Source organism: Solanum lycopersicum, chromosome 2 (assembly GCF_036512215.1).
Source record: "Solanum lycopersicum chromosome 2, SLM_r2.1".
Taxonomy (NCBI): domain Eukaryota; kingdom Viridiplantae; phylum Streptophyta; class Magnoliopsida; order Solanales; family Solanaceae; genus Solanum; species Solanum lycopersicum.
Window position 1 is genome coordinate 63,265,672 of NC_090801.1, and position 25,712 is coordinate 63,291,383.

At 34.9% G+C, this 25,712-nt stretch overlaps 5 protein-coding genes across 6 annotated transcripts; 1 reads left to right on the forward strand and 4 right to left on the reverse strand.

Annotated features, from left to right (window-relative positions):
• Positions 1-1,823: 1,823 nt before the first annotated feature.
• LOC101264179 (pentatricopeptide repeat-containing protein At1g79540) lies at positions 1,824-6,976 on the reverse strand. Of its 2 annotated transcripts, XM_010318123.4 has the most exons (4): positions 3,710-6,976; positions 2,923-3,470; positions 2,732-2,840; positions 1,824-2,188 (listed from the first exon to the last, which is right to left on the reverse strand). In XM_010318123.4, exon 1 carries the CDS (start codon positions 6,632-6,634, stop codon positions 4,307-4,309), a length of 2,328 nt encoding a protein of 775 aa, XP_010316425.1. In that variant the 5' UTR covers positions 6,635-6,976; the 3' UTR covers positions 1,824-2,188; positions 2,732-2,840; positions 2,923-3,470; positions 3,710-4,306. The 2 variants fall into 2 exon arrangements, with proteins under 2 accessions (XP_010316425.1, XP_010316424.1); XM_010318122.4 differs by having other exon boundaries at positions 1,824-2,840.
• Positions 6,633-11,170, forward strand: LOC138342188 (uncharacterized). Its single transcript, XM_069294401.1, has 6 exons — positions 6,633-6,649; positions 7,732-7,860; positions 7,954-8,022; positions 9,286-9,335; positions 10,224-10,264; positions 10,858-11,170. Exons 1-6 carry the CDS (start codon positions 6,633-6,635, stop codon positions 10,858-10,860), a joined length of 309 nt encoding a protein of 102 aa, XP_069150502.1. The 3' UTR covers positions 10,861-11,170.
• A 2,524-nt stretch (positions 11,171-13,694) lies between these two features.
• On the reverse strand, positions 13,695-15,925 carry LOC101261870 (pathogenesis-related thaumatin-like protein 3.5). Its single transcript, XM_004232449.5, has 3 exons — positions 15,625-15,925; positions 14,819-15,527; positions 13,695-14,249 (listed from the first exon to the last, which is right to left on the reverse strand). Exons 1-3 carry the CDS (start codon positions 15,686-15,688, stop codon positions 14,108-14,110), a joined length of 915 nt encoding a protein of 304 aa, XP_004232497.1. The 5' UTR covers positions 15,689-15,925; the 3' UTR covers positions 13,695-14,107.
• A 3,812-nt stretch (positions 15,926-19,737) lies between these two features.
• LOC101261566 (glycine-rich protein 2-like) lies at positions 19,738-21,356 on the reverse strand. The gene has a single exon (XM_004232448.5). It carries the CDS (start codon positions 20,742-20,744, stop codon positions 19,962-19,964), a length of 783 nt encoding a protein of 260 aa, XP_004232496.1. The 5' UTR covers positions 20,745-21,356; the 3' UTR covers positions 19,738-19,961.
• A 57-nt stretch (positions 21,357-21,413) lies between these two features.
• Positions 21,414-24,669, reverse strand: LOC101261284 (ferredoxin--NADP reductase, leaf-type isozyme, chloroplastic). Its single transcript, XM_004232447.5, has 9 exons — positions 24,297-24,669; positions 23,991-24,225; positions 23,718-23,851; positions 23,188-23,266; positions 22,954-23,045; positions 22,778-22,855; positions 22,262-22,324; positions 21,907-22,141; positions 21,414-21,709 (listed from the first exon to the last, which is right to left on the reverse strand). The coding sequence occupies exons 1-9, from the start codon at positions 24,399-24,401 to the stop codon at positions 21,642-21,644; spliced, it is 1,089 nt and encodes a 362-aa protein (XP_004232495.1). The 5' UTR covers positions 24,402-24,669; the 3' UTR covers positions 21,414-21,641.
• Positions 24,670-25,712: the final 1,043 nt, after the last annotated feature.

Below are 25,712 nucleotides of genomic sequence, written 5' to 3' on the forward strand. Positions count from 1 at the left end.
AGTATAAAGTGTACTCAATCAACTAATCTAAGATAGGAAAATTATTTTTAATAGGCTTACATCGATCGAGTTTTAAAATAATCTCATGCTATATATATTTTGAAGTAAGTACTGGATTTGTTATATGGTGGTTCTATTAGTTTGCTGTTCATATCCTCCTTTTTTTATTCTCTCTCTTGTTCAGTGTATATATGGATTTACAATTTTAAAATAGACATTTTGAGAAATTAAAAAAATGAATTTGCTTTCATCTAAAACAAATAATATTCTCCCTTTTCTTTTTGTGCATCTGTAATTCTGTATGTATGTGTCTCATATAAATTCTATTTTATTTTCTAAAAAAAATCTTTTTTCATATAATTCTTATTTTCTTATTTTACAATATAAATATTTTCTTTGTTTCCCTAATATTACTTTATATAATTTTCACGTGATATAAAATATTTTTATTTTAATAAAAAATTATATTTTGTTCTAAATTTTAAATAACATAAATTGCAAGAGAATATTATATAATATTTAAATTAATGGGCAAATTCAATAAAGTGAAATACAATTATATAAACATTCAATTTTTCCAAATCATTACGTTGTCCCCATTAATACTCTATTAGTGCATCACGAAATTTAAAATGAGTATTTTTGTCCTTAATTTTTTTATGTCTAGCTAAAAGATGTTCAAATAGGAGATTTCATCTACCTCCATTTTTGTCGTTAGAGTTAGAGCCTCTATGACATCTTGAAATTGATGCATTAAGATAGCGTTCAACCTCAATTATCATGTTATGCAGTATAAAACACGTAATCATTATATCATGTAGCATTTTCTTTCTCCGAAAACGTGAAGGTGCTGCAAAACTTGCAAAATGTGATTGCAAAAGTCCAAATGGACATTCAACATCTTTGGCATGATTCATGTTTCATTGCGAATCAATTATTATGTTATGTATTGTATTTTATATTGTATTTTAATTATTATGTTATGTATTGTATTGTTATTTTGCATTTAAATTATTATATTATTTGTTGTATTTCAAATTAAATCGTTCATTTTATCATTTTAATTTTATGTATTTGTTATAGTGAAAATTAATAATAAAATCAAATTATACTATCGACGAAAGTTAAAAAAATAAATACTATTAATTCGAGATGAAAGTAGTATATATTAAATAATATATATTTTAAAATATTATATTATATTCAAAAAGAAGTAGAAATATTATTTAATTAATGACATTATATGTAAAATAATATGTCAATTCAAAAGTAATAAAAATAATAAAATATTAAAAAAGTGAAATAGAGAGTGTGAATAGTAGTTCTCCAACTACTATTCACCTCTCTATAAATGGAGAATACATGATGATTTAGAAGTGGGTTCTCCAAATATAGAGAATAGAGGTGGATTGGAGATGGTCTTAATAACCGTTAATATCGTTGTTTAGTTTTTGCATTGATGGATCCTTATTTAATCTAGTAATTGTATTAGTAAAATAGTGTTTAGTAAGATAACGTGTGTTATATTTTAGATGATATATTATTTAGTTCATTATAAAACTGATAATTTTGTGTCAAATGTACGAGTACTTCAAATATTTTTACAACTTATGGCTAGAAATTATGTTTCACGAAAATATTTCCAAAAACTATGGCCAAATACACATTAAAACTTCACCCAAAATCTAATTTCCCATACATATTTGGAAATATATGACCAAAGACGAGCTTAATGTATTCATTTAGTCACTTTAACTAAGGTTAATTTCAGTTGCAGACTTTAACCTCAGTAAATGAAATGTGTATTGATATAGGCACATAGATTGATTAATTTTTTCCCTTGTTATTAAAAATTCTTGTTAGTCACAAATTAAAACTTGAGGAGCGGACCTCCTCAGTACATGAAGATAGAAATCAATCCAAGAAGCCATCGCTAATGGAAAAGCAGACACCCATTCACTACAAAAAGTAAATGAAGCTGAAAGAGGTCATCAAGATGATAACTGGATCTAACCTCAAATCGAAAAGGTTCAGATTTTCTTATACAAGGAACTTAAGGGTGCAATGTTGTTGAGGCTGCATCACCAGGTGTCTTGCACTTGCACTTGAAGGGGTTGCCAACTCAGAAAGCGAAGCATCAGAAGAACACTGGAGGAAGAAATTTATATGCTTATCTAGCTCGCATCACCTAAAGGTAAATAAAAGAGACTATACAGTCACTAATTGATGTTACATTACACTATTAGACACCTAAAAGTTGGCATAACACAAATATTAAATTAGAAAAAAAAATCAGAACCAAGGATGCCGCCGTCGGATCCATCATGCACAAGTTCCTGGGAGTAAGGGCAGCTTCAACCAACTCCCCTACACCCCTCTGCACACATTGTGGCGGATCCATGCCATTCTTCTCCGCCAAACACAACAATGTCACAATGCAGGCATTTAGATATTAACTGAAGCCAAACTTATCTAAGCATATGACTTCAGTCACACGCAGATGTCTATATAATCTAAGAATACTCAGGAGATGGCTAATGCTTGATTTTATTGAAAAAGGGAAGTGGTAATTACTTGGTGAGGAACTCAAGAGCTATATAAATAGCACCAAAAAGTAAACAAGTGGATAACTCTTCTGAGATGTATTGAGGGGCTATTCCATTGATCAGCCCAAAGACATTCTCAACATTTGTAGTGACTTTTTGTTTTAAGTCCACAAGGTTCGGATTACCTGAACATACAACAGCGGCCAGAGGCATCCCAAGAGGTCTTCTCCAAGACCAAGATAGCAACTCATCTCGAAAAAAAATTGCCAGATGATACCATAAGAGCTGGCTTTGCTGCAGATGGCAATTATTTGGTTATCAGCATTCAGGAATTAAACAAAGTAGAATATATGATGTGTGCAGAAATAAATCTTACTTTAGGAGAGACCACAGCCTGAGCAGCAGCACACACGGCAGAAACAACTAAGCCTTCTACTCCAAAATGAGAGAAAAACGCTTGCAAATTTCTGGTCAGGAATGGCACTGGCTCATTAAATTCAATCATTCCATTTGCATCATAAGCAGGATGGAAATCGGTCTGGAAAATTTTTTCGGTGTTTTTAGCAAATACTATCTTGTTTGGAGACCTTCCACCAATTTGGAGCATGAACAACATAAAACTAGAAAGTGCCAACTGGATTACAAACTGCTTTTGAAAGCCCACATGTGATTGCCACTCAAGAGTGTTTTGAACATATACTGTGAGAATATGCTTTCTGTGGCAAAACTTTTTACGATCTCATTATATGCTTGAAGACGGAGATCAACAACAGCACCTGGTGAGATCTATCCAGATATTGCTTGGTTGAGTTGCTTCTTGAAAAATGTGATTGGTAAGTCTGCTTCTTGGTCATTTTTTGCACAATGGTTCTCATAAACCTCCAGGAAAGTGCTGTACATCAAATCATCCTCTACCATGCGAACCTATATCATGAATTTACATGGAGTTATTTGAAAGAAAATAGCTCAATGTTGAAAAGTTAGGACAATCAGATAACACAAACAATTAGATATAAAGGCACTTACTGTGAAGAACGCAATTTGCATCACTACAGCAATTGTACTATAACACAATAGAGAATGGCTGCCTTATTTCTGGCTAATAGAGCAAAAAAGGGGGAAAGCTAACACTAGTTTATGAGGTGAAGAAGATTAGTTACTACCTGTGGCTGTACGGGTATAATAATAGGGGTGTGAATGCAGATGTGCCGCTGCCGGACTCCATGTGCTTCTCAAACATCCGATTCATCATACGGAAAAGCTGTAGGATCCGCTCATCAATTCTGGCATTTGGTGTTAAAGATGACTGAACAATAAAATTGCGCTGAGAACCATCTGATCCAATCAGCGTCATATGGCGGAAGCTGCTACGATGTCTCCGCACTATTGGAATATCTGCTGCCACCCTGTCTAACTTCATAGTATGATCTGGTATTACTTCCTGAGGAGAAGATCATAGATCAGGGGAAAGTACTATGGTATCTACTAAAGCTAGAAACAGAACAAGGGAAACCAAGAAACAAGTCCCATTGATCATCACGGACTATCCAACTCATTTGGTATCTTTTGCCTCCATGTCTCAACGATGTCCTTAAGATCAGCATATAGGCTACCATGAACCCCAACAGAAGAATTTCCAGAGATCTTATTTCCATAGGCAATGTCCATGTGACCTTATCCATGTGATGGATTCTCCTGATAAAACTGAAAAACTGAGAAGCAACATTATCCATGTGATGGATTCTCTGTTCCCTCCCATTTCATTGACGAAAAAGAGATCTTGTACCACGATGAAGATAGTCATCTAAGTTGTAGCCCGTAGACCTCATTCTTTCCAAGAGACCAAAAGCATGCTGTGCTTTATCTTGAGAACGGAGAAGGGACTGAAGTAATTTGTTGCAAATTCGTGGCATCAAGCGGACACCTCTCTCCAACGTATACAGGAAGACCTCAACTGCTTGATCCAAGTTTCCTTCCTCACAAAGACTATGAATCAACATTACACAACTTGGGGCTGAAACCATGACGTCAAACTCCACAAGTAAGGAAAAAATCTTCAAAGCCTCGTGTGGCTTGCATTCCTGACACATCCCAATCAACCAAATGTTGTAAGGTGATGAATCAAAGTCTGCCCGTTTTAGGTCAAACTCAAGCAACCCTCTAACTACTTTTTCCAGATCACCTTTCTCTAAGTGTTCCTCAATTAACCCTATCACTTCGCCATCTCGAAAAGCATGGTTTCTCAAATACTGAAACCAAAGGCTAAACGCAATAGAGATCTGTCCCCTCCTACAGGACCAAGTCATAAGGGACTTGTAGACTTCTGCACTTGGCATGCAGCCATTCTTGCTCATTTGGTCAAAGAGTTTAAAAGATTCATCTACCCTGCCAACCCTTTGGAGACCATCAATAAGTGTCCCATATGTAATTGAATCGGGGAAATGCCCCTTGACTTGAAGCTCTTGAAAAAGCTTTAAAGCACCATTAATTAATCCTGATTTGCATAATCCATTGATCAAAATATTATACGTAACTATATTTGGTACAAATCCACAATCAGCCAACTGCATAAGAAGCTTGTAAGCTTTATGGATCTTACCTGTTTCACACAATTTCTCAATCATTTTTTGCAGGCTTACACTGTCAAGGACTCGATCAGCACCTTGAGAGAGACGAAGAAACAATGAAGGGTTTTTACCTATCTCCATTTTGTAAAACATTAGATGAGCCTCCTCAAGCTCACCGGCCTTACAAAGACCATCAATGAGAGTATTGAAAGTTACAACAGAAGGAAAACATCCTAGCTTCTCCATCTCATTGAAAATATGCCTAGCCTCCTCCACGAGGCCGTTTCTGCACATTCCACAAATAACAATAGAGTAAGTATATGTGTCTGGAAAGCAATCATTTTCTGATATTTCTAGCTGAAGTGAACGAGCTTGGTCCAAGACGCCCATATCACAAAAGCCCTTGATCAGAGTATTATAACACTGTGTGTCTGGTTGCACACCTCTCCCTGTCATATCTCTTAGCAAACTCAATGCCTCTTTCACCCTACCTGCACCGGATAAACCCCGAATCATAGTTGTGTACAATACAACATCGGGAACCACATTTTTTTCGAACAAATTTTTAAAGACAGATTGTGCTTCATCAATTCTCTTGGTTCTAACAAAACCATCAATCAGACATGTATATCCCTTTATATCCATTAGATAACCTTCATTTTCAAAAGACCTAAGAAGTACATGTGCTTCATCAACCCTACCTAGTTTACAAAATCCATTAAGCAAGGCATTGTAAGTAACAAAATCCGGCTTACATCCTCTGGTCTTCATCACATTAAGCAGCCTATATGCATCATCAGTTCTCTTAGCCTGACATAACCCCGATAAAATAACCGTATAGGTAATCTTACTAGGCAATACACCTCTTTCAGTCATTTCATCAAACAGTGCGAGTGCATCATGAGTCCTGCCACTCTTACACAAACCATCAATCAAAATGCTAAAAGTAGAACTATTGGGCTGCGAATTCAACTTCAACATCACATTATACACAGCTAAAGCTAACAAAATAGCATCTTTTTGAACCGCAATATGAAGAATCATATTGTAGGTATATATATTAGGTTTACAATCAAAATCTTTCATTCTACTAAAAGCCTCAATAGCCTTTTCTGCCTTATTTACCTTCCAATAACCCCAAATCAAAGCTGCAAAAGCATTGGAAGCTATGGGTATACCGGAAAACTTAAGTTTATCTAGAACATTCCAGTATAAATCGAAACCACCATCTTTTGAAAGCATATCGGCGATTAAGTTTTTCGGAATCCATCTCTGAAATCGCTTACGTTTTGCAGCCCAGATGAAAAATCGAAAACCCAGTTCAGGATTCTTCCGTTTTTCTTCCAGAATAAAAGATATAATATCAGGACACAGGAAACGAACTAGTTCGTCAAGTGCTGGTTCCAGTGGATCCACTCTGTCGATGATGTTTAGGACCTCGTTGGACACTGCCATTTCCCGGGAGGTAGAAAATGATTTCGAATATACTGAACGAAAGATAGGAGAATGTAGGAGTTTCATGGCTTGGAAAAGAATGTAATGCTGATTGCCGATATGAGTCGACTGAGTGGGGGAGGTTTCAATGGGCCGCCATGAGAAGGAGACTTTGGTTCACTGTTTGTTAAGTTAATCTGAGAGTTTGCGATTGCGAGGGTGGACGGCGGTGTCACTGAGGTGGCGGTATGGTAATTAGGATTTTAAGCTCGGAGTCAAAATAGCAATTGCGTCCCTCAAGTTTATAAAATTTAACTTAAACCCCTCTCGACTTTTGGAAATGAAAATATAAAATTTTGTCCAGACACGACACTGTGAAACACAAAATGCTCAAAGTCGAGTCGATCTTCATTTGAGATTTTTAAGCTCTAGCTTACTCACAATGAAACATCGTCATACCCTCTCTTAAAATACTTTCAGATTTCAAATTTTGTACTTAATTTAATGAAAAAAAAATTAGAAATAAATTCTGATGCATGTTGCACTATTATTTTATTCCCATAATTTGTACCTCAATCTTTTTCCTCTTTTCCTCCAAGCTTAATATGCTTATTTTGAATAATAAAGTTTAAAGTTTTTCTTTATAAGTTGTGATTTTGTTTTGGTTGAAACAAAATTTTGACCTGGAGTGAATTGAGCAACAATTGATTTTTTTTTTAAATAAAATAATTAAGGAATGTCAAATTTCTTAAAAATAAGAGAGATATAACTTGACTTTATTTATTAAACATCAAAATATAAATTTAAAATTATATTTTTTCTACATACCAAACACATCCAATAAAAAGCACGACTATATATATCAAACTTAATATTGCCGGACGGTTTTCATTTTAATTTGTTTGTTTTATTTTTTTTAAATTTTTTTTTTTTTTTAGCAATTCTCTACTTTTAAATTTTCACATATTTAACATCGAACATTAAGTGATAGTATGTTACATTCTATATATAGAAATTTAATTTCATAAATTTAAAAATATTTTCTTATTTTTTTAATCTACATATCAAAGTCAAATTATATCAAGTCTCTTATATCAACGAAAAAAAAAACTATTTAAACTAGGGAGCATACATGCACGACGAAACAAATCTAGGGGTATATATGCACTTTTCCGTGACTAAAGGGGTCCGTATGTTGTTTTGAACAATTTTGGGGTCCAAACAGTATTGGCGTCTCCTGAACACGAAATCTATCGCAACCACTATTTTTATCCGTCGTCGTCACTGGACAATTCTCTGCAACTTCCACCGAGGTATTTTCATCTTACTCGGTTCTATGGTGATAAAGTGAAGAAACTTCAGAGTTATTCTCGAACTTGGATATTAATTTGTTATAATAAAGGAAGGTATGTTAGATTCAACGACGCGACGACAATGGAGGAAGCTTTTTCTTCTGATAAGAAGAGGAGACGCAGGTTCGCTAACATAACGAAGATCTCTTATACCTGCAGTCATCAATTTAGATCTTCTTATACACTGTATATATTTGTTTTTTTGGCTAGGCTATTCTCGCTAGAAAGTGATAAACTTCGATGAATTGGTACTAATTGATGGCAATTATTAAATCTTGTCTTGGAGATGAGGATGAAGGATTTTCCTTAATTGTTCTTCTAGATAAGCATACAAACGAATGCACATCGAATTTACATTTTCTCCGAAATTATACTAGTACTTATTTAACATGATTCAGGAATATGTAGTAATGTAGATAGGATATTGATCTTGTAAATATTTAGCTGGTAACTGTTTATTAACAGCTGTCAGTTGATTCATGTCATCATATGTCTCACTTAGGGCAATTATGTGATAAGAAGTTTGAACATTCGCTACTTGTATATTCTTTCAGTCTGAAATTTGAAATGAGTGTTACTTACACTTAGCTAGTTGCTTGCTTCAACAATTTAATTTACTATGAATTTAAGGCTTTAGCTTTCAATTGATTGAACTTCTCTTAGAGCATATAAGAAGAAACATCACAATGCAAATAACAGAGAACACATCAAGTTAAGGTACTATAGAGTAAAAGAGCTCCCAAAACCTTCCTGGAGCTATTGCATGAGTGCAGAGTTTCTCCGGCTTCTAGATGCTGTATATCTCAATTAAGTGAAATTGTTTAACTAACCTCTCTCCATATTATAAATAGGAAAAACGCACACATGTATCCCTTCCCACCATATGTACCAACCTCTTTCATAGCAGCAGAAGAGCCTCCAAACTCCACCTGGTGTCCACTGTCATTTTGCAGAGTTCGTGGTTTCATCTAAATATACATGTATGCTACGTGGAATGTGTTTCTGTTCGATTCAATTGCACACCATCACAATGATACCCGCTCCATAATATTTGTAGCTCGACTGTCAAGAGGTGCAAGTGAATTGAATGGGTGATCAGTACTGTCTTTACTCATTGATATCTTGTACTTGAGCATTATTTAGTTGCTTGTCCATGCCCCTTCTGTACATACATAGTCGATATAGTCGTACCAATCTGACTTAAATTGTAAATTTGTAGATTCCAGCCCTTTTCTCAAGTACCTGTCGTATTATAATGTTTATTGCACATCTTACTGAATCTGATATTGAATTTTTCAGTTCTAACAGACTCTTCAACAGATTAGTTGACAATGAAATGATATTTTTCTCACTTTGTAATTTCCCATTGTTCTGCCTTCGCCTCAGATTGCAACTGTTTCCACGTGGTATCATACAGAGGGCATCTTTTACGGCATGTAATATTTTCTTTCTTGAGAAACAAACCTTCCACAACCCTGTTGTCTCGACTTTCACCATTTTTGGCCAATTTTCATTGTTTTTAGGTGAGGTGTTCTTAAAATACGATAGACATATTTTCAGCATGCTATTCATAATCAGCTTACGATGATACTGCAAGGAAGTCTAAGAAAAAAAAATTCACATGGATGTTCTCATCAGTGTCCTATTGACTAGAAACAGAAAAAGAAAAGTTGCAATTTGGCTTGGTAACTTAAAGCTTCTACATTTGTTTGCAGTCATTACAAGATGGATATCCCAGCTTAAGTAATCCAGGCTTGTATAGAGACTCTCTTTGCTTTAAAATTATTTTAATCATGTAATCATGATCTTTCTCATCTTTTTAAAGTTGTGTTAATATGCATTTTCTTGTATTGCATACTCTCTTTGTTCTCTGCATGTTAACAATGTTCGAATATAACCATAGAAATTCGTCGGAAAATGAGAGATGTCCACAAAATCACAATTGTGCTATCATTGCCCATTACTTTAGTTTCGTCCATCATCATGAGACTCAGACTCTGCTTATTGCATCTGTGCTTCATTCTTCCTTGAATTAGTGTGTTTGCTCTTGTTATATTGAAAAAGAAAGCTTCCCCTTGTCCCGAAAGTATGTTGAAAAAGAAGAACTCTTTTATGCCTGTTTACCGTAGCAATACTTAGGGCTCTCCATTGTAAGAAGGTAACTTTGTAAGGATTAATGCACATGCATAACTGAATTTATATTTGTTTAACTATTAATTGTGAAAAAAAACAATCTACTTCATAGCTAAGACATGGGAGTGATCCAACTGCAATAATTAACAAACGACTGTGAGTTCATGAATCACTTTTCTTACTTTGATCAGATAAACATTGGCTATTGGTTGCTGATGGAAGAAGGCGAGAGGTATGACGAACAACTTTTATGCTTTATCTACAACAATGATTTGTAGCAACTTAATTTTATAATCTGGCATTGTAGGTGTAGCTTTTTTTTTTTTTTTTAATCTTGCTTTTTATTATTTCATCTCTTCACCTTATAATTGGGAATGCTTTTACTTTAGAGTTGAGAAAAAGGTGCAACTCTCCACAAAAATTTCAGCTATTAGTGGATGCTATATAGATGGACTTTTATTCCACGTGCTATTGCCCCTCAAGAGGTGAACTGCTTAATGTGCATCTGTTAATAGCTAGTCTTGCATCGTGAATAAAAGAAATTGGAGTCTGTCAAAGCAAATTTTCCCGTTGTTTTCAAAAATAATCATAGAAGTGATAAAAAGAGTTGTCGCTCATATTAGCATTAGTTTCTTCATTTTGGGATGTGATCGACTTGTATTCCTACTTCCTTCCAATCAGATTTCGTGAAGAAAAACTGTGATTTAACTAGGCGATCGAGATAGCCTAGCTAATTGATAGGAAGAGTATATTAACGGAGACAAATTGGTAACTTTAGACTCTCTTTCACTTCGTTGGTTAGTAAATTTGTTCAATTTTTTCCAGTAAAATGTGAAAGCAAATGGACATTTGGGATTTTGCATGTCTCAAAGCCACGATGCTCTGACGTGGGAAAAGCAATTCGATTTCTACATGAGGTGCATTCCTATTGATTAATCTCTTCTCCTTCTATTTCCAGTAAGAATTTCACGTGCTATTTTTTTTCCCCCTTAATGGTTTTTCTCATGAACATTTTTTTATCTTCATGTTTGTGGAGTTTGCCAAAGCAATATTGCCTTTATAGTTAAATAGTGGCTTTGGTCTTATATATTTAAATTAATTTCGAACATTATCTAGATAAAAAGGCGCCTTGTTTGAATGGTTATCATCACCAATATTGCCACTAAAATGTTTCTTCAACTAGGCAATCATAGCTAAACACGAAGAATCGTTCTGTCTCAATTAGTTAATATGTCGCGTATATTTTGAAAGGATTAAATAATAAAGGAGGCAGTTTATTTAGTTTCACACTCTATTTTTATAATTTTTACTTGCCCCTTCGTACTATGCAAATGGGAGAAAATGTGATTAGGGACTTCGAATGCTTATTAAACACTCTCTTAACCAGAGCCAATTACTTAAGCAAATATATAGCAGCTACCCATATTAATTAGATTGACTTCACTTCTTTATTCTTGAGCTAAAAATATCTTTTGATACGAGTCTTTTTTATATATATTTTATATAGTTCAGTTTCTTTCCGAAATGGATTGATCAACCTCTTTCATAAAATTTGAATATTGTTAAGGAGCTCGTATTAATCCTATAGTACACATCATGATATTATTTGGTTATGTTGAACTTGAAGAGCACAAATCATATTAATTTTCTTATTTAGTTGCTTAGGTTAAGGTCATAATAATCAAACCAAAAGGAATTATGGGGAACATTCAAACCCACATAGTTGAATTATAAAAGGATTAAACCTTGTCCACACTTTGTAATATAAAATCCCAAACAACTTCGATGACAATGATCATAATCAAATTATATTACACCATGTACGTCGGCAATTAGGACTTGGCTGCTCTTCTTGTAGTTCAAATGCTAATATATGATACAAAAATTAATAATGTTGTAAGTTTACTATTATAGGTGAAGTTTTATGACCACGCGAAATTCAGTGACATAAAAAATGGCAATGGAACTAGAGTTGTAGGGGTTGAAATACCATTAGTAGTGAGCATTGAGACGTTGCCTCCAACTTCCTTACTCTTGTCCAGTTAATATCTCACTGCAAAAAATAAAACAAAACAAAAAAATATTATTATTATTATTGTTGTTGTTGTTATTATATTATTATTGTAACACCATAGTAATAATGTGACCTGATATTACAGTATTAAAACTATTAATGACTGAGCATGGACGGTGCCTTGTTAGGACATAAGTAAGCATTTTGGATCTACGTACGTACCAAGAAAATCATAGCTTTTTGGGTTTGTTTATAATATACTTCCTTCGGTCCTATATTAGATAAACATTTCAATAAACTTATTAAATCATAATAAAATTGATTATATTCTTTCTCATGTTACCCGTACAATTAATATTGTTTCTTTTTGAACGTGAACAATTCTCAATACTAGCTATTCCTATACTCTATGTATATTTTCTAATTTATTTTTATGCACATTAAAATAAACAAAGAACAAAATAAAATAATTAATCAATTTATTAATGATTTTTGAACCACGGTGTAAAATAGTGCCTACCCTTGGACTGAGGGATACACACCGCCTTGAGAAATTAAGATATAATGTAAAAAGTATGATGAAGCACATATTGTACGCATAAAATGAAAAAAAAAACAAATTTACGCAGCAAAATGGAGGTATCTCTTTTCCCTTAATTTTCGTTATATTTCTTGGATTTGTCTCATTAGATTACCACTTAAAATAGAAATTAAGCTAAAGATATGGATGAACGACACACAAAAGCAATTATTTAATTTAGTAATGCATTATCTACGGAACATAAAATTTGTATGTTGAAACTTGAGGACTTTATGAAGTGGGCATAGCTCTTTTTATCTCTTCATGTTATATTATATCTAAAGATCAAATTGGGAATTAATGCTTGCTTTAGATTTGAGAGAAAGTGATTAATTTCCAATTAGAATTTCTGATCATACCGTGTATATATTTTTTCTTCCCTTATTGGGGATATGATCATACCCTTTTAGTCTAGCGGCTTGTACATGACACTTGAATTTTTTATCCACATGCATGGTGATGGAGTGATCTGTCAAAGCAAATTTGACTTTGTTGTTAATGACTTTTTCTCTTCTTTTTTGTAATGGCTGATGATTTGAAGTTGAAAATTTGAATGATAAATAAGGTGATTGCTTTGGTTTGTGTATAGTAAAGTTACTCATGGCCTGTGATATGAGCAAATCTTACTCATGGCCACGAATGTCTGATTAGGCCAAAAAAGCAATTCAGCCTTCCACATGGGCTGCACTCTCACATTCGTTTTTCATTCCACGTAACAGTACACTTCTTTTAACTTTTTAAACTACACAAATAAATGTTTAAATTAAAGAAACTTGAATAAAATAGATATATATGTAGTGTTATAAGTAATATAAGATGTATATATCCTAGTTGTTCAACTTTATATAAATTCAAGTATTTACTTGCACAGACTCATAATTGGAACACAAAAATACCATATTATCAAGTTAAATAACACGTTGAAGTGTAAAATATCCGGTGGTATATTACACTATTAACATATGCGCATTCAGACTTCAAGGGTTTCTCCATTCAACTGCTTATGGTGTGTCCCTCAATTATATAAAGATAAAAGGTTATTACTATTACTAAAATTACAGTGGTCAATTTAGGCCCTCCAAAAAATAATGTCAAGTTATGCACATAAAAACTCTTGAGATTGTCAACATCAGTAAGGGCATTACTTGACAAATAAAAATGATCGAAGCCTCATGCCGCTAAAACTTGTCTACACTTGAAATATTATTTATTTACAAAACCTGCTAAAATATAATCTCAACCAACCCTCTTTAATTAGTTCACTTGTTGTTTTCTTTTTTCCCCCATAGTGCTCTCTCTTCATGCAGCCTTTTTAATCAAAAAAACAAGAAAACAGAGATTCCCACGCCACATGGATACCAATTCTTGAAAGTGTCCAAAAAATTGGCCGACTTTGGTCAATTGAGCTCACATGGTATATTTTCTGCTTGACCGCAACAATAACTTTTGAGGCCAAAAAACTGTCGAGGGCTTGACCCACTTCAATTCTTATAGATCAAAAATATAACTGCTAAAATGGAGATCATCAAGCTTGGTAATGGACCATAGGCTAAAACGCCACTGCTACTGATCAATGAAACGTTACTGCCACCACCAGTGTATTGTCCTCCAGATGATTTCTGACTGCAAAATCATTATATATTATGGAATTAATATTTTTTTAAGGTGACATAGTATAACATGGACGGTGCCTCGATTTGTTAGGGACATAATGAATCTACCTAACATGAAAACCATATAGATAATTTTTTAAAAATAGATAGGACACAACAAACCGACTATTAGGAAGAAAAGGCTTATGTATGGTACACAACGCACATGGGTCCCCAATTAATACCCCACCATACTCTCAACTTAAGGTTTGCTTCAAATGAAACCAACAATATAATCCTTTTTTGGTGTGACCCATTATAAGATTATCAAAAGGTAAATGCTCCCATTTCCTATATCCATGAAACGTTTGCAACCCATGTTAATTGTTCAATAAATGTCCACCTAAAAAAGCTCTTCTAATTTGCATGCATACTACTACATCTTTGACTCCTTGTTATAATTGATTAAACTGTACTGTAAAAATGTTAATATCAATAGTTAATTAAATGTTAACATCCTATGTTTATTGCGTATAAACTAATTAAATTTCATGATCAAATAATTTTTTTAAAATTTAACCCAAGGGTATATGAATGTACCTAGTTGAAGGAGCAGGACAGAATGTGATGACATAATCTGCAGAAGCACAAGTGAAGGTGCTGGTTCCATCATCATACGCATAGCTGTATGCGCGCGGGCATGAATTCTTGAAGAATTCTGAGTAATCAGTTGGCTTGCATGTATCAGGCGTAGCATAGGCCCCACTACAACAATATCTTGGATCCCCAAACGCTTCACACGCGCTTTTGCACGCCACGCACTCATCGGCACCTCCGCCACTGCCGGTACTCACAAGCTTTAGCTCCGACGGACATGGCCCGTTCAGATCAACCACACACCCAGTTGCAGAACAGTTTCCGGAACCGGTTCCACCTTGTGGGGTTATTAACATGGGCAAGTTATAACCATCCACTAAACTAACGTCGTAGAAGTCAAGCCCATCGGCTCCGTTGAGTGTGAACTCCGCTAAAGTCGCCGGCGGAGCAGCTCCGCCGGTGCACTCTAATGTTCCGGAGCCGCAATCACCTGTTACGCAAGTGAATTTACCCGTTGCCGAATCTTGGGAGCAAAAAGACCGACCCCATAAACGACCTGACCAACCCGCCGGAACAGAAACGGGAATGGCCTGTCCTGGATTCAGCTGAAATCCAGTAGGAGAAACCGGGGATGTTCCAGCCCCAGATAATATCCCCGGCCATACTGTATAACTGCACTGGTTTACTAATGTAAATGTTGCTGATGACACCCCTGTTTTGTTTTTTTTTTCCAAAAAAATTAACAAAAATGAATACGGCAATACTTCAAACTAAACAACAACAAGTATCAAGCAGAACCAAAGTCTTACCTGAAATTAGGAATACGAAACATAAAGCAAGGAGGGGGAGAAGGAAAACTTGAGCTTTCTCCATTGTATTTTATTTGAAGAGAATTGTTTTGGCAATGTGGAGAAGTAGTAAAATGTTGAATCTAAGTTTTTAAATGTCAGATATTTATTTATAGGGAAAACTTAGAACCGACGTTAAAGGGGAAGACAACCAACACCGCCAGAGTGTGGTCGGCTCCGCTGAAAATGGGTTGTAATAAATTAAGAGAAGAGGGGTAATTAGTAAAAATATTTGTAGTAAGGAGGATGTGTATTGAAGGAGGATTTAAATAGAATGGTAATTAGAGACTTTAAAGAGAAATAAGAGGAGGAGGGACTTTTGGGTATGGGGAAGGTCGGGAGGGAGTTTAATGACGGCTAAAACCAACGGCCCTATGGGCCTTCGAAAGATAGGTATGGGACCCATCATTATGAAACAGAACATCAGCCGCAAAGATTCATATCGTTTTTTTATTCTTCTGATTTTAAGAAAATATAGTATGTTATAACTAGACCAGAATTGCTATGTTACATTAAATAATATTTGGAATTTAGATTTAATCTTTCTTTTATCTTAAATTTGATATTTAAAAATTTGAAATGAAAAAAACAAACAAACTGAATCGAAAGAAGTAGACTAGTATTATTTCTAATATGTTTTCTGTAATTACGTCACAAAGATCAAAATCGAAATGGACAAGAGTTTGATAGTTCATACTCTCTTCAATCTAAAAATATGTTACTACACTATTTCAATTATAGAAGTTTAAAAAAAATGAGGTGGGGGATTTTAAAAACATGCATACTTAAAATTATGGTTGTTATATATTACCTAAAATGAGCAAAAACTGGAAAAACAGATTACATAGGCCAAAGATAGAAATCAATAAAATATATATATATATATATATATATATATATATATATATATATATATATATATATATATATATAAACTAAGATCTTTTCACTGTAGCCCAAAAAAATTGAAAAAGGAAAAGCAAAGTGGACGCTTATATCGTCTACTATAAGCAGGCGTTAACTAGTTGAAAGCTGTAATTGTTTATGAAAAAGTATTGAAAGAGCACATGTGATTCTGATTCCTCCTCCTGCAAGTATGGGTTAACTTTTGGGTACGATGCAAAGCAAAAGAAGACACAATACTGGTCGAACTAGTATTTCCAAAGGGAATAATCACTACAAACCATTCAATCAAAAGTTTTACCATTGTTCATTAAGCAATGGCAAAACCATATACTGTTGCAGTCAATGATTCTATTGGGGATAAAAAAAAGTGAAAATAAACCAATACAACACATTATGTTTTAGTAGGTTTTTAATGTGGAATGCCTTGATTAAACCCAAGTTACATATTAACTTTACAGTAAAAAATAATGTTCCACACATATAGTCAAACATTAACACAGAGACATAAGAGCTTACGCTTCACCTCCCTTCTAGTTTTTGAATCTAGAGGAAAAACAAACACAGGGAAGAAAAGCCCTTTGGTTAAGCACCATACTATCTCAAATCACTCGTAATATAAATCAGTCCAATTATTAACTCAATTCTATACTTCCTGGGAGAACTTGAACAGTAAATGAATTCAAACACTACCGTTTAAATGTCTAGGATAGTAGACACTTCACCACTAGCCCAAATTTGACCCTGGCCAGGAAGAATTTCAAGGATAGATGCACTAAACAAAACTAAGATGAAGAATCAAGGATTCAAAGTCATCAGTTACCTTCTCCACAAGGAAGAAAACTTGGTTTAAAAACTTCACAGGAAAGGATTACAAAGGAGAAGCAAGCTGAGAGGCATGGGGGAGTTCAGCCGGAACAACAAGGCTAATTCTCATTTCCTCAAAATAGTGATTAGATTCAACACTTGGCAAATTCTAGATTCAACACTTGGCAGTAGACCCAACTTCAGCTAGCTATTTATCTTAAGCGAAGTTCCAAAACTTTGTTTGAAGAAAACAGATCGGTTCTAGGATTAGATAATTTCTAACTTCCACTATTTCGCACTTCAACTGTTCAATAGTGAATCCAAATTGCATCTTCACACAGAATCCATAAAGGCTAGACTAGTGGATCTTCCCATGTCAACCATCTATTACCAGAAAATGTCATAAATCATAATCATTCCACGACCAAAGCCACAAAGGGGCAGACAGAACTAGAACAGCCTACAAAAAGTGCAGTCTGTAAAATCCTTCAAGGACAACATGATAGACCAAAGCCACAAAGGGGCAGACAGAACTAGAACAGCCTACAAAAAGTGCAGTCTGTAAAATCCTTCAAGGACAACATGATAGACCAAAGCCACAAAGGGGCAGACAGAACTAGAACAGCCTACAAAAAGTGCAGTCTGTAAAATCCTTCAAGGACAACATGATAGACCAAAGCCACAAAGGGGCAGACAGAACTAGAACAGCCTACAAAAAGTGCAGTCTGTAAAATCCTTCAAGGACAACATGATAGACCGAGCACAGCTCTGCCCTCAAGAAGTGATTAAATTAACTCAAATCCTGAGCCCTAATCCCTTCTTATCTCAAACAAAACTACTGGCTTCACCGCTTCATGCATCAATAGCCAAAGGGCATGAAGATTCCTTACACTAAAGAACATCATTAAGTTCTATGTTTAGTCCCTGAACCACACAAACCCTTCCCATATAATTTTAGCAAGATGTGCAAAAGTAAAATAAAGCAAACAGACCTAAATAAGCCAATTGACAAAGAAAGAGAGATTATTTCTGTGAACTTTGACTCATGATTCTGATAATATGACCACAGAGTTCTGGCACCAAGCTACTACAGAATTTGAAAGACCAGAATATTCAACAAAAGGACATTGTGGAACCACAAGTCTCTCTCACATGATCAATAAAATTATTAAAAAGAAAAAAATGGTTCTATTTCAATCAACTATACTACAATTATTCAATCCCATGCTAGTTAAGATCAAATGTTATTTCAAAACTAAACATTTGCAAAAATATATTCTCAGCTAATTCTGAAAAATTGAATACTTCATTTGACACCAACTAACTAACGCACCTGGTGCACGAAATGTCTGACATTGAAAGGTCTGTCATCCATGAAATGGACGTATCCCAAGGAGATATAATGTGGATAACCTACCTTGATGCAAGCATGAGTGGTTGATTCTAGGGCTCAAACCAGTAACATATATAGGTCACATTGAGACAACTCGCTGCTACTATGCGATGCAAGCATAAGTGACTCTCACTATCACTAGAGCAAATCTTCTCTACCACATCTCTCACGTCGCCAAACAGTAATTCAAAGTGTTGTTTGAATATATTATTCATCCTTCCATTTCAGTTGTTTTACATGTTTATTTGTCCAGTATTCCAACTTTTTTCAAAAGTAAGATGGCAATAACATTAGCTGGTGATAATTGTCAGTGTAAAAAAAAGGGAACTACAAGGGATGTGAAGAGAGATTTGGACTCTATGACATTTTTTTATTTGATATAAAATCTAACGGAAAAAAACAAATTTTAGAAAGAATCATAACTTCAATAAGAACAGAACAGTCAGCTTAGGACACTTAGCTAGATTACTTGTTTGAAGACAACTCTTTCCATAAACGACAACTCTTATTATAAAAGGAAAAGATCACAAGCACTATTTGCTGGTTTGGAAATTAAACCAGTGTTCAGATACGGAATGTGGTGGGATATGTCTAATCGGCAATTAAAAGAATTTCCGATTGACATCTAAATGAAAACACTAGGTTGAATATTTGATTACTAGTAGGGGTAAGGATCGGTACAAACCACCCTCCCAGACCTATTGGCTGTGTTGTTGTTGTTCAAAATGAACAACAAAGCAGCATATTCTCGACAAACAAACAAGACAATTACAAGTATAAGCACAAGCAGAGATGACAAAGATTCCAAACAGAGGGCAATATTGTAGGACAAGCTTGGCCTTGGTGTATCAGGGTTACAACTGAGTCACCTAACTTAATCAGCATCGTGTGAATTCTCATGTTTTCCCCATGAAGCACAATTATATGTGTGTATTGTATACGGTATCATAATATAAGCATAAAAGATGTGCTTAAAGTGCAAGAATCGAACCTTCAGCCTTTTTATATACTTGTATATAAATCATTAACTAAAACTTTGCATCCCAAGAACATGAATTCAAACAGCTCGGTAGAGCTACTCCGAAAGCACAACCGGTCATATAGCTAATCAAAGAAAAACTGGAAAAACATGTCACTGCTAAGAAAATGAGTACTAAGAGGGTGTAGGGAATAAAGAGAAAGATCATTTACATGATCAGTTCACGGATTGGCTAGTGCATTCTCTAGCAAAGTGGCCCGCCTCTCCACAGTTGTAACACTTGCTTCCTCCACTACCACCCCCAGATCTCCCAAAATTACTACCACCACCACCGGGACAGTCTCTAGCCAAGTGTCCTTGTGCACCGCATGAATAACAAGCCCCACTACCTCCTCCACCACGGCCGCCAACACGTCCAGCACTCGGGCAATCTCGAGCCATATGGCCATACCCACCGCAAGTGTAACAGACACCACCACTTGCTCCTCCTCCTCCACCACCACCACCACTACTACGGTCACAATCCCTAGCTAAATGTCCAGCAGCACCACAGTTATAACACCCGCCTCTGCCACCTCCTCCACCTCCACTGTTGCGATCACAGTCCCTAGCCAAATGTCCCGTCCTTCCACAGTTATAACACTCACCGGCGCTACGATACCCACCATCATTGCCGTTCCTCCGATAACCACCATCATCACCACCATAACCGTAACCCCCACCCCCACGACTGTTACTATTTCCCCTGCCATTGCGGCCACTATCGAGAGGAGCGCCATCGGGCCCAGTGACATCAATAGCCTGGTACTTATCTCCCTTCACAGTCATGGTGAACTCCACTTTCTGGCCTTCGTAGAGAGAACGGTAGCCATCAGATTTGATCTCTGATTGATGAACGAACAGATCTTCGGATCCATCATCAGGTTTGATGAAACCGTAACCCTTTGGGTTACTGAACTTAGAAACTGTTCCTGTCATTCTGGATGCCTCCACCGCCATTCCTAACCAATCTATTGATCGGAACTCCGCAAAACCCTTGAGAATGTTCTAATTCTATGACAGATATTTTATTTTTTTATTAAAGAGAAGTCTAGGGGAACCCTAAATACGGTTTCTGCGTCTAAAACCGTTTTAAAAGGCGGCGTTAGCGCTTTTCGGCTAGGTTTGGATCTAAGTTTGTTATAAATTTCTCTAATGTTTTTTATTTACTTTTTATTTCGTGATAGGAGTAGTTGTATTATTTATTTTTTTTCATAATGTAAAAATTTGAATCTCTGAAAATTTCAATAGACTGAATCACTATGATTTTTGTACGTGCTAAAAAGTTAAAAAGAGCTACCTAACTTTGGAAATGTATACCCTATAATTTGTTTATATTGTACTAATTGATAACCAAATATCATTATATTTTGTTCTGTAGATGTTGATAAATACAGCTGTATAAAAGATGGCAAATGTTTTAAATAATGGCAATTTGCTTCACAGTCCTTTACTGTTTGAATAAAAGGAAAACCACATTGTAAAGATTTTGGTGTATCTTTTACGTGTAAAAATAAATATCTTAATATAATAAACATAAATTATAAATTCATAAAGAACTACATAGACCCATACCTCAACAAAGGATATTGTAGTTGAGAAAATGAAAAAAAGAACAAGATATTGTGATTTTTGGTTGATTCAGCTATATGTTATTGATCCATGCCCTCAAAATTCAACTTTTTAGAGGGACAAATGCCAATACACCGATTCATTAAAAGATACACATAGATTTAAAAAGGGAAGTCCCAAAAAATGAAATTAAAATTTCAAAGGAAAAATTTACCTATCTACATGGATGCAGGGGGAGAGAAGCATAATGTTGGCTCATATTTGTACAAAGAAAAGTAAAAATATTTAGTAAACTTCAACATTCCATTGCTCTGCCTTCTTCAATTGCTTCTTGTAGTCCGCCCAGACAATACCTTCAAAAGTGAAGCAAATGTAAGCTTCGGATCGATATATATACCACAGTAACAACAACTATGCCTTAATCCCAAGCAAGTTGGGGTCGGTTATATTAGTTCCAAACTGATTAATGCATATTTAGAGTGAATGAGTAAAGTGTGTGGATTTTATCAATGTGTGGAAAAAATGACGACATAGTTTTGACATATGTTACCATCTCTTTCTGCAAGTGAAGACATAATTTCATCAATTCCCTGCTCCATGCCCTTGAGTCCACACATGTAGATGAAGGTGTTGTCTTTTTGGAGCAAAGTCCATAGTTCTTCAGCATATTGAGCCATTCTGGTTTGAATGTACATCTTTTCACCCTTTTCGTTCGTTTGCTCTCTGCTCACAGCAAAGTCCAATCTGAAGTTTTCTGGGGCCTTCTCCTTCATTTTCTCGAATTCCTACAACATAGCAACATGATAAGTCCAGACTTCAAAATATGATCAACTTTGATAGAAATACTTCGATTCAGCTCAGTAAACTGTGGAGATCAAAAAGTTATCGATATGCTAGAAAATCACCTCCTTGTAAAGTAGTGAGCTGCTGGTGGGAACACCCAAGAAAAGCCATGCTGTACCGTTGAACTACATAACACCAAATCCATGTCAATCAGCAGATTAATGATCGGAGGTTAAAAAAAGAATTGCTACATAACACTACAATGAAATTCTGCTGAACCTTTGAATAAACTACAACAACTACATACTCAATGTAAATCCCACAACCATTTCTGAGTAAACCAATGTTTGGTTATTTTAAATGTTTAATAAACATTCATCCTTGACTCAAATAGCACTTTATAGTTCACCGCGTCATCCATCTAAAACTCCTACTTTTATGCGTAACTTGAACTCATTAGATAGAACACTTAAATAGACAGCATATTGGCCTATACTTATTGCTTTAGTTCAGACTAGAGAAGGCTTTGACGGTAACCAAGCAATTTTTTTCTTTTACTTCTTTTCCTAGCATATGCTGAATAGCCAATTAAATTAAGAATGAAGAGAAACAATCAAAGAAATATTTATTTTGTGTACCTTGTAATCCTCGTGTTTCTCAAAGAACATTTTCCACAGGAATGAACGGAAAGGAGCAATTCCAGTTCCAGTGGCAAGCTGAGACACAAATTCAAATTAAAAATAATGCATAAGTCAAATTGACAGGCAGCAGATATATCTGAGATGACAACAATGTAGCTACAAACAAAATTCACCATTATAACGGTGGCATTTGGATCTTTAGGCATGAGCATTTCTTTGCCTACAGGTCCAGTAATCTTGACCTCTGCTCCAGGCTTCAAGTCACCTGATATCGTAACATTTGTAGTTTCATAAGTATAGAACAAGCAGAAGCTAGTACTCCTACTATATATTATGAATAGTCGAACTAAAATAAAATGGATAAACCTTAACATCGCCTATGAAATTAGGGAGTCGTGAGTTCTTACATAAGAAGTTTGAGCAAACTCCTTTAACTTCTTCCCCTTTGTCATTGGTGTACACAAGCCTCTTGACACACAGGGAAACCTGAATAAAACCTCAAGTTCAGATACTTTTGTTCACCGTAAAACTTGCAGGCCCCTATACTAGTAATATTAGGACGGTTGGCTTATTTTAGGTGCTTTTATGCAGAAAGATAAAACAAAATAAGTCAAAAGTCTTAAGTTAGAAATCCTAACTTGTGATTTTTGGCTTATGATTCATAAGCCAAAAAGTCAATAGCCGATCCAAACGGGCTCAAATAGTCTAACGTATCACCCTATAGTATATAATCTCAAATTTTCTACCGTTACCTTTACTGGCAGACCCCAAAACAACTATGAGTATTTTGGAATTTGCATAATGTATCACCTATAGTTATTGGTAGAAATGATAATCACGCCAATATTAATCACACTCAAAACATATGCTTATCAATCTGTTAAGAGTTAACTGTAATATTTGAAATTTTGTGAATATATACGAACTCAAAGCTTACAGTTTTGGAGTCACCGAAGTCACCAAGGGCACTGCTAGCAATTGAGTACAATCTAAGCTTGTGAGGCTTCCCATTGGCATCAACACCATCAGCAATTACCCCAATGGATTGTCCTTCTCTATATGGGACCTCTCCTGATCAACCCATTAAAATTAATTCAGCTCAAACAAAATTTACCCCTACCTAGTGAAAGGTAGAGAGGTTGTTTCTGAAAGATCCACAGAATTTATACAAGAAAACAAAAACTATTGATTTGTTAGATTAAGAGCATACCCTCAGTGCTGAAAACCATATGCCAAGTTTCACCAGGTGCATCATCACCAGTGATCTTAGTGTTTAGCAGACATCTACCAACATAAGGTTCCTTTGGCCTGAATTTATTGACAATCACACCTTCCTCCTGTTTCTTTGAAATCTTCTCAACTTTAGCAGGAGCCTCAGTGGTCACTTGGGCTCTGATAGAAACTAATCTACTAGCACCAGACACATTTCTGTAGTACAAGGGCACCTGTCATTACAAATTATTAATTTCATAGTCAGTTATATCACAATTTGCAAAAGAAGTAGATTGAATTTTACCTTGTTGAAGTTGATTTTGTCTGTAGAGATGATGGAGTTTCTAGAGGAAAAGGAGGTGGACTTGGATGAAGGAAGAGAAACTGCAGCACTTACTGCAGTAGCCATGTTTTTTTATGAATTATGAGTAAAGAGAATTAAGAGGGGGGGAATGGTGAAGAAGGAAAAATAAGGAGAAATGGGAATTGGGATGTTTTTAGTAGAGATTGGGTAGTGGATTATGAATTGGGTGGAGGAGATTGGATGTGAGGATAAGAGAAGTGTATGATTCTACAGCCCTTACCCTTTGCTCTTTTGGCACTCAGTTTCTAACTAATTTGTGGCCAACAACAATCTTCTTGATATTTATGGATTCCAACCAAAACACATATTTCATGTAACAATTTAACTTATACTAACTTATATGCACACATCACACTAGTGCCATCATCTCGAAGGACTCTGTAATACGCGATTCAAATTTAATTGGAGCTTCAATATAAGCTCCAGACACCAAACAAAAAACGAAGCGAAGAAAATAACCTTGATTTATGAGTTGTGACACTAACAAAAGTACTTATGATATTTGGGATAATATAACTTGTTATTTATCAGTCATCTGCTATTACCAAATCAATATTACATGTTAAATAATTTTTACGCCACCAAAACAATAAGGCAAACTCATAAGAGTTAGCTATCATTTGAATTTTGTTCATAGATTTTGAAAATTTGTTTTAAAATATTTATTTGGCCATAAGATTGTATCAGATTTTGAAAATATATTTTTAAATATTTATTTGGCCATAAGATTTTATCATTTTATAAGTTTTTAAAAATTCGTTCAAATCGATTTTCCACTCACAAACTTATTAACAAAATCAAATAAAATGTATATTCAAACGCAACTTTAAATTTTAAAAATCATAATTTTAAATTTATGTTTCATGCAAATATGAAATCTGTATGTATTTTCAAGAATATGGGTTAAGCATCCCCCGCCCCCCCCCCCCCCCCCTCCTCCCCTTTTCTTAAATAAGGCGTGAAAATTGATGTCCAGTTATTAACAATTAACAACGTAACATAATTTTAAGATGAAAGAAGTTATGGTAAAATAAGTTTAAGATTAAATCATACATTGCATTAGGTGAAACTCTTCGTATGAGTAGTATCCTTTTTACATTTTAAATATTGAGCCCAAAGAAAAGAAATGTCTTTTATTTAAAAACATAAAATAGAATTGTGACGTAAACTAATTTAAATTTTAATAAGAGTGACATTAAATCAGATAAAGAATTATTTCATATTTAGTGTTAAAAACATTTAACAATTAGGGGTCGTTTGGTATAAAGATGCATAATGCAGGAATTAGTTTTGCATGGATTAGTAATGTTGGATTTAATAGCGCGGAGATTATTTTTTAGCAAGTGTTTGGTTCAT